The 8,892-nt window shown below is 41.8% G+C and overlaps 1 protein-coding gene across 1 annotated transcript in view; it reads left to right on the top strand.

Annotated features, from left to right (window-relative positions):
• The first annotated feature begins 254 nt into the window (after nucleotides 1-254).
• The window catches only part of LOC124798938 (armadillo repeat-containing protein gudu-like), a 114,497-nt gene continuing 105,859 nt past the window's right edge, over nucleotides 255-8,892 (top strand). The window contains exon 1 of the mRNA XM_047262472.1: nucleotides 255-367. Within this exon, the coding sequence (XP_047118428.1) occupies nucleotides 255-367 (113 nt within the window). The remainder of the gene's footprint in view (nucleotides 368-8,892) is intronic.

Raw genomic sequence — 8,892 nt, 5'->3', positions numbered from 1 at the left:
ATATGTTACAGTTAGTTAAATAATCAGCTTGCTGCATTCCTACTTCCACTGTTAGAAAATATGCTGACCGTTAATGATTTGAATAAAAAGTTGTTACACACTGATTCACATGTATTTGACACAGATTGTCACCATCACACAATGAGGACTAAGGAAAGGATGCCATTAAAGTCCAGTTACACAAATAACAAGACATTTTTTGGATTACTTGTACTGCTCAAAAAGAAATATATGTGTAAAGCACCATCTGGAAAATGACTGGCAACCTGATAGTCGCTGGACTTCCAGGACTCAAGCTAAATTATCCTACTAAGTTTAGTAGATATAGAAAATTTAATGTTTTGACTACAAGAAAGGTATTTTACAAGTAAATTACAATTCATGTTATCTTTTACTTTAAGAGAAGTCTGCCTCTTTTCGCCTCCCCCACTGCTATAGCAATTGGAGAATGCTCATGTTATCAAAACCTCACGAACTGTGTGCTATTGTAACTGTAGCCATAGATTTAAATCTTGCTGGAAAGGTATATTTAAAGTCAAATGTTTTTTCTCCTCTTCAACTTTAATAGAAAATAAACATTTCAAAATTAAGTAAAGGAACCGTAGAAACTTTTCATAGTTGTCATATGAGTAGAATTTGCCATACTTCTCTAATTATTACTGTATTGTTACTTATTAGTTCAATATGGTTGTTTGTCATTTATATTTACTATTTATAAATGGTGGAGCTGGAAGAATGCAAACATCAGATGTCAGCACACATAATATTTATATTTATGTTGAATATTATCTTTAGAGCAATAACAGAACACCCAGTAAGAAAATTGACAGCAAGAAACTGGTAAAGTAAGCATCAATTTGCATCCGGTCTCATAATTTGTGAGACATCCACAGTGAGTTTGGGTTGTGGGGAAAGGGAGTGGGCCTGAACAATGGAGTGATAAATTGTAACACTTGTTTATTGCCACCACAATGAGGTGAAAGAAATTAAGTCACCTTCAGAATACAAGCACAGGGCATTTTGTTGCAGTTAACTGACATATAATAGGGCTGTGTTGTGTGTGTGGGCTGCAGGGCTGTCGATGCTGTTCCCACACTGTGTAACAATTCTTAGCATTCATAGCTTATGAAGTCTCTCTGTGGATATGACTCTTCAAGCTTTCCCAGCAGATATTTTGTATAGTCTTCCCAGTTTTGCCGCTGAATCACATTGTGCAAATTCCACAATATTTCCTCGGAGCAATTGTTCGACATCTTCAGATGGTTCAACCTTGCTAGTGGCTAGGTACGACTGACGGTATCTGCATGTCGACACCCTATTTCTAGAACACATGTGCAAAGAATGCGCAGCTGCAGAAATCACCCTTGTCCAATGATTTGCAGATAGATGGTGCCATACTCAAATGCCCTCTGCCGAAAAGCGCAGAGCAGTTCTCGTGCGCGTGCACTGTACACTCTGTTTACTAACAGTGTGGCCAGACATTACTCACTAAAAAACCATTCTAGACCAATGTTATGATGGGTCTGTTATTGAAAAATCTTGATTTTTGCATCGTGATTTAATAGCAGCCAGTGCAGGGTTCCAGGCTATGCTTAGTTGAAATCCCGCTTCCCTGTTGGTGAGATTATCGGCTGTATGGATCTGCATTGCTTCCTTAATGATGCAGTGCCAGAAAGATGATGCCGGGGATAAAACTTCCGTCTTCTCATAAATCATGTGATGTCCTGTATTCAGACAGTGTTCCGCAAATTGCTGATTTTTCTGGTTGATGGAGGCATGTCTGATGCTGATGTTCATCACAGTGTTCTTGTACTGTGCGACATCTCTGGCCTATATGTGCTGTCCCACATTGAGAAGGAATCTTGTATACACTGCATTTCCTCAGGGTAAGATCATCCGTAACCAAACCCAACAGGTTTCTCAGTTTTGCAGATGGTCAAAAAACACACTTAATGCCATATCTTTTGAGGACTCTTCTGATTCTTGACGACATGGCACCAAAATACGGCAAAAAGGCCAAAGTGGTTGGTGTCTTAATATCTTCATTCTTCTCCACAGATTGAACTCACTTGGGCCTGAATGCATTACGTATCTGCCTCTCAGAATAACCATTTTGTTGGAACACTGTCTTCAGATGTTGTATTGCACTCAACAGGCTTTCAGGATCAGATACCACATGTGCTCTATGAACTAACATATGTAATGCTCTACCACATTGTGCATGATGTTTACATTCTGCAATCAGTACTGTGCTCTTCTGTTTTGAAGATAGTAACAGTGACTGCTCTCCTAAGAAAAATATTTTCTAAGTATATAATGGTGAAGACATGTTGCCTACTTCTATAATGTTTACATATAACCACCGGAGTGTTACAGATTCTTTATGATTTATTAAAAAAACTTTTATTGTAAGGTTACCATGGTAAGGTGTAATTAATATTAGTGCAGTGGATATTTTAATAGTAATTTTTAATTAGTTTATTGAACACAATCATAAACAAAATAGATAAATCAGTCATTAACAATATATTCTCTAACATTGACTAAAGCTGTCTGACAATGCCCAATATCTGTAGAAACTTATTTGTCCATGGTTAGAGTTGTCATAAAGCCAGGTACAGAGCGCTTTTTTGTCATTAAACAAATTTTCTTGATGGTTATTTGATAAAGAGCAGGCTTTGAGGGCATAAGGTCAGAAGTAAAGTGCCTGAGGGCATAAGGTCAGAAGCAAAGTGCCTGAGGGATGACTTCCCAAACAACCTTCTGGATAGATTTGTCTATTACATTAGAAGAGTGCATTATCATGTAGCATCAACAATTGATGCAGTTTTGTTAGTGATTTATCTTACATTGCAACCAAAAGGTGTCTCAGTTGTTGTCAACAAGTCCCAGTCGTGATGGACACACCTCTGGAGACAGTGCATAACACACTTTTGTGTCACTAGATGCCTTTTGTTCACACTGCCCTTTTCTTGAGGCGATGTCTTGTTTGGTCTCAGCCATTGACTTCTTCTTACGAAATTAATATAAAGGCATCATAACTCATCACCTGTAATTATATTGCACAGGAACACTCAATGTGTGAACTGATTGTGTTCAAACAAAAACACAGTAATAGTCATCCCTATAATTTTTATTGCTTTGAATCAGAGTATGCGGTACTTGATTTGACCAATAGCACCCGCCACACAGATGATGCAAATTTTCCAAGCAACATCCCTGCCTTCACCCCTCTATTAAATACAAAGTGAGTGAATGTTAGAGCTTTTTCCACTTATGAATCTATTTTATAATGCTTAAACAATGTTCTTAAGATTCAAGTATGCTATATCCAATCTGTAACAACAATATTTATGTATGCAAGACAAATATTTGAACTTCAATTAAGAAAATGACATATAATAAATATACTAATAATAACCAATGCATGATGTGTAACTGCAGAGTGTTTCCTTGATTTATCAAAGTTATTTTGGAAGGAAATTCAACCTATGTCAAGAAACAAATTTATGCTTACCAGTGAGAGAGCAGAAACTCACCCGAGGTCTGTAGGGTGAGAAAGCTCTTGAGCGTAAACTGTTTTGATCTTGAAGCTGATGTGACATCTTTCAGAGAACATTTTGCTGTTACTTGCAGGTTAGAAATGAGAGAAAATGATCTTGCAGGGTCCATCAAGCAGATCTATTTATCAGGGAGCCAAAATGCAGTTTCAAAATAAAAGGAATTAGTGGACTTGGACTTGTGCCTCCACGTCTACATTGTGTGATGTTTGCCACTAGATCATGAGCAGGTGAAACATGGTAATGTTGCTAGATTGTGCAGATGATGGCTGGGCTTAGAATTCAGATGGGGGTGGGGTAGGATCAGTTTTATTGACCACCTATGTGAATGACTTAGATTTAGTCTTTTCGTCAGCTGGCCAGCAGCTAGGTTTTGTGTCAAAGAGGGTAACTTTTCTTCTTACCTACTCATTCACTCATCTTCCTCATATACAAAGCTTCTAATTACATTTCCAACATTGAATGTGAATTCATTTATCTGTACTCTTTGGAGACACATTTGTTCAAGTGATAGTTCTTGTTACTTTCTCAGCATGTTTCATGCCAGTTGTACATTAAAACATGCCTTTTTTTTAAAAAAAGAAGATAATTGCCTAATCATTGTATAAAACTAAAAGGAGAGCTTCAGTCTCAACTAACCTGGGAATTTTGGGAATACAAAGTGGTCATAAAGTGTCCATACATTTCTAAGAAATAATGGAAACATTTATATAATATGCATGTGTGTTTGTTTTAAACCTACATATACATTTTCAGTACACTGCAAAAAGGATTCCATTCTTATTGAAGCAAAGTTCCATTGTTAAAAAGCAGACCTGAATATAATCTGAAGCATATCTTGTGATACTGATAGCACTGCATCCCAGATTTGAGTTCTTAGATCCTATAAATCTTTTACTTCCAGTTTGTACCCTCTGAACTTTATGTATTCCCAAGCGAAGAAATCCAAGGAGTCAGATCAGGTAAATACATTGAAAATAGTCTTGTCGTACATATCTGTCATTTGGCAGATCTTCAATTTAGTTACCAGTACTCACTTCTACAGTAATAGAAAGAAGGAATGTTCTGTGTTGTTGGAACAAAACAATGTCAGCAAAGCCTTCTTGCTGAAATGTGGTTCTAAGCCTTGCTCAAGCATAACAAGGTAAACACTTCCTGTAATTGCCTCTTCTGAAAAGTAAAAGGTCCATAAACTCTAGTCTTCCTGAATCCAAGCCACATATTAACTTTTCATGTATCTCTGTGCCATTCAGTAGTAGCATAAAGTGGCCTGGTACTCCTGATATGGCAATTCCATTTATTAACTTTCCATAGGTGTGGAATGTGGCCTGATCAGTAAACGAAGTGCAATCAGTGAAGTGTTCATTGTGTGTACCTTCTATAAAATCGCAAGATGCTGCTTTACTACTATTATTATCATAGCCATGTTGTTCATCTGTCAAGACTGGATAGACTGCATCAGTGTTAAAAGTTTAAGATTACATAATCATCACAATAAAAAAAAAAAAACCAAATTAGCCTAATTATGCTTAATAATAAAGAAAAATTTTGCATAAGTACAGCATAACACTTAATGATATGTATTGTGAGAGATTTTTAACAAGTGCATGTTCACTTCATTTCATACGGCAGTGCATTGTTTTGGAAGCCCAATTTGCTGTTTTACTGACAAAGATCTTTTTTAAACTTTACAGTGGTTTTTCACACAGATTTTACGATATCTTTCCTTGAAATTTCACCATGTCTAAGGACTGCATTTTAGTATATGGGAACAGGATTGGTAATTGAGATATAGGAAACTTAATTCCCATATATGTCGTAGCTTGTATATATTTACACTTGACTCTGCATCTGTATGGAATGAAGTATAACAAAGAACTGACTAAAGTAAAGTTAAGATGGAGGCTCGACAGAGCACTTAGAGTTCACAGATATTAAGTTTTGTGGTCAATACAAACTATCGACACCACACAGCCCCCCCCCTCCCCCTCTCGCATTACGAAGTACTACAGATGTCCAAGGGTGAGGGTGTGTGGGCATCGACGTCGGTGGAAATCGTACACGTAGGCAGGCTCACCACAAGTACTTCCACATGGAATGAGGTGGGTTGTGCAGGCAGAGCAGCAAGAGGCAGGTTTACTTTGAAGTCAGTCAGCCACCGTGGCCAGATGAGATGGCGGCCGGCTTGGGAGTAAACGGGCAGGGTGGCTGACGGCATTGTGGAGGTGTGTGTGGCCCTTAAGTGGATCGAGCTATCTGTAGATATGAAAGCACGTAGAGATGCTCGGTCACACTCACGCGGGATTGTGAGGCTGTGTGCAATGTTGATGTGTAAGGGACCATCTGATGGTGGGACCCCGGTATCTGACAAAAGAATGAGCACTTGGTCATCGAACGTCATTATAGAAACGTAATTCACTCAGCGTGGCGGCACGCTGCAGAACAAACTGATAGTAGGTGCGTGTGTCTCCAACTTTGGAGGTGAGAGCGCGAAACCTGCACAGGGTGAAACAGGGAACGAGGTCGGGAAACCAGCGAACGGTGCCGAACAGTCTTTGGTGGAAGAGGTGTGCAGTGAGGTTGATGGGAGCATGTCTTCATTCTCGATCAAGGATGGACCATCTGCAGAGTCCGACTGCGGTGGTGTGAGACCATCAGGGTCAACGAAAGCCCACTTCAGGCGATACAGAGAAACTGTGTGCAGTCTTTAATCATGATATCAAAAGTCTTGTCCCCCCACTGCAGGACCTTGTAGGGGCCAAGATAAGGAGGTTGAAGAGGTTGCCTAACTGCATCATCACGCAGCATGGTGTGGGAGCAGTCGGAGAATATGGTGGGATCATAAGTCTCGGGTGGTGAGTGACTGATGGGTGGGTGCAAACACGTTTGTTGAAAATAAGTGCGCATGGGCTAATGAAATCTGGTGAGGGGGGAAGATCCTCGCTAACATGGAGAAGAATAAGTTCCCCCGGTAGGACTGGATTCTCGCCGAAAACAAATTTGGATATAGTCCCCTGTAGGTTAGGTTTATAGGTTGAGCATAGACCAAGTAGCACCCATGGCAGAGCTTCCGACCAAGAGACAATCATGGCATCGAAGGGCCGTCTTGAGGGTGCAGTGCCATTTCTCCACCAACCCATTCGTTTGTGGATGATAGGCAGTAGTATGTATTTTTTTAATACCAGAGATATTGCAGAGGATGGCAAAAAGGGAGGATTCGAAGTGTCGACCTTGATCGGTGGTGATAGTGGTCGGGCACCCGAAACGAGTGATCCACAAACCAACGAAAGCCTTGGCTACCATATGCCCTCCAAAAGAGGAAGAGGCCCGATTAGATCAAAATGTATGTGACTGAATTGTCCTGCGGGAATGTCGAACTTGCCCAGAGGCGGGGAGGTGTGGCAGCTGATCTTGTTGCGCTGGCAAGTGACGCAGCTGCATGCCCAGGTTTGACAATCGCATTTGCTATTCTTCCAAACAAAACGTTCTGACACGAGACGTGTGGTGGCTCGAATGCCCAGGTGGGCTAGGTTATGCAGGGCGTCGAAAACCTGTTGGCGCAGCCCGGGTGGGAGCAAAGGGCATAGGGTGCCAGTCGAAGAATCACACCACACCTCATCAGAAAAGCCAGGAAATTTAGCCTTTGTGAAAAAAAGTGATGTTTGTGGGTCTCATAGGAAAGCCTGATTATCTTCGTCAGAAGCTTGGAGGGAGGCCAGATCAGAAAGATCAACGATGCGGGAAACAGCACTGATCCACAAGAAGAAATCCTCAGTGACGTTATCTGCACCCTTGATGTAATGGACGTCCATTGTGAATTGAGAAACCGGGTCAAAGTGGCAGTAACATTGAGGGTGTGGGTCCTCAGGTGGGTTGCAGAACGCTTCTGCCAGTGGTTTGTGATCAGTGAGGATGAAAAACGAATGTCCCTTGACATCGGGGCAGAAATGTTTGATTGCCTCATAAACAGCAAGGAGCTCTCTATCGAATGCAGAATATTTTCTCTCAGCCGTAGATAGTTTCTTGGAAAAGAAATGAAGGGGAGAAACCATGTCGCCCTTGCGTGGTTGCAACACTGCCCCCACTGTGATGTCGCTGGTGTCTGTAGTGCTGAATAACTTGGCCAAGGGGGCGGGGTGGACGAGTGCCACAGTATGAGCTAAAGAAATCTTCAGAGCCTTGAAGGACTCTAGTATCGGAGCAGTCCAAGAGAAGGGTTTGATACCGGAAGTTTGTTTGCCTGATATCGCGTCCGTCAGGGGTGCCTGAACAGCGGCAGCAGAAGGCAGATGGCGACGATAGTAATTGATGGTGCCGAGGAAGTAGCATAGCTCTTTGTAAGTAGCCGGGGGCTTCAGAGACGTGACAGCCTGCACACGAGATATGGGAGGCTGTATTCCATCAGTGGAAATGGTGTAACCTTCGAAGGAGACTGACGCCTGGCGCAACTGAAACTTGTCTTTGTTGACCTCGACACTGTTGGAGTTCAAGGTCTGGATGACCATAGACAAATGATTTTCATGTTCCTCCGCTGAGCTGCTGAAAATGAGAATGTCGTCCAGATAAGCAAAGCGAAACTTGAACTGTCACAAGATAGAGTTAATGAAACATTGCCACGTTTGCGCCGCATTCTTTAGGCCGAATGGCATGAAGTGGTATTGGAATAAACTGAATGATGTGATAGTAGCTGTCTTAGGAATGTCTTCCAGCACCATGGGAATCTGGTGGCAGGCGCGTTTACAGTCAATAACACTGAAAATTGTGGTGCCCGATAACATATGAGTGAAGTCTTTGATGTTCGGCACTGGGTAATTGTCCATGATGATACGAGCTTTTAAGTGTCTGTAATCACTGCACATTTGAAAAGATTCATCGTGTTTGGGGATGAGCTGGATTGGTGAAGACCAGTTTCTGTCTGAAGGTTGCAGAACACCTGCCGCCAAAAGTTCATTAATCTGCTGCCGGGCCGCGCGCAACATGATAGGGTTGAAGTGTCGGACCTTATGCCTAATAGGAGGGCCGGCAGTGGTAACTATCTTGTGTGTCATTCCATCAGTGACGGAAGAAACTGAGAACTGCACATGAGATTGGTTAATGTCCTGGCACCGAGTCTTTGGACGAGTAGGGCACGACGAGGCATAGCCTTTAGCGCGAGTGAAGAAAGGTAGCATGAAAGTCACATGTCTCTTACGGGAGCACAGCATGAGCTTGTGTGGAGGGGGTGGGTGTACGCACAGCGCCGAGTGAAGGGGAACGGGTGGCGACTGTCCGCTGTTAACCTTGCACTGGACAACTGGCACAGGCGAAAGCAGTGTTTGTGTCGCACATGGGG

The sequence above is a fragment of the Schistocerca piceifrons genome, chromosome 5 (assembly GCF_021461385.2).
Source record: "Schistocerca piceifrons isolate TAMUIC-IGC-003096 chromosome 5, iqSchPice1.1, whole genome shotgun sequence".
NCBI classification, from domain to species: Eukaryota; Metazoa; Arthropoda; class Insecta; order Orthoptera; family Acrididae; genus Schistocerca; species Schistocerca piceifrons.
This window is presented reverse-complemented; position numbering and strand designations above follow the sequence as displayed.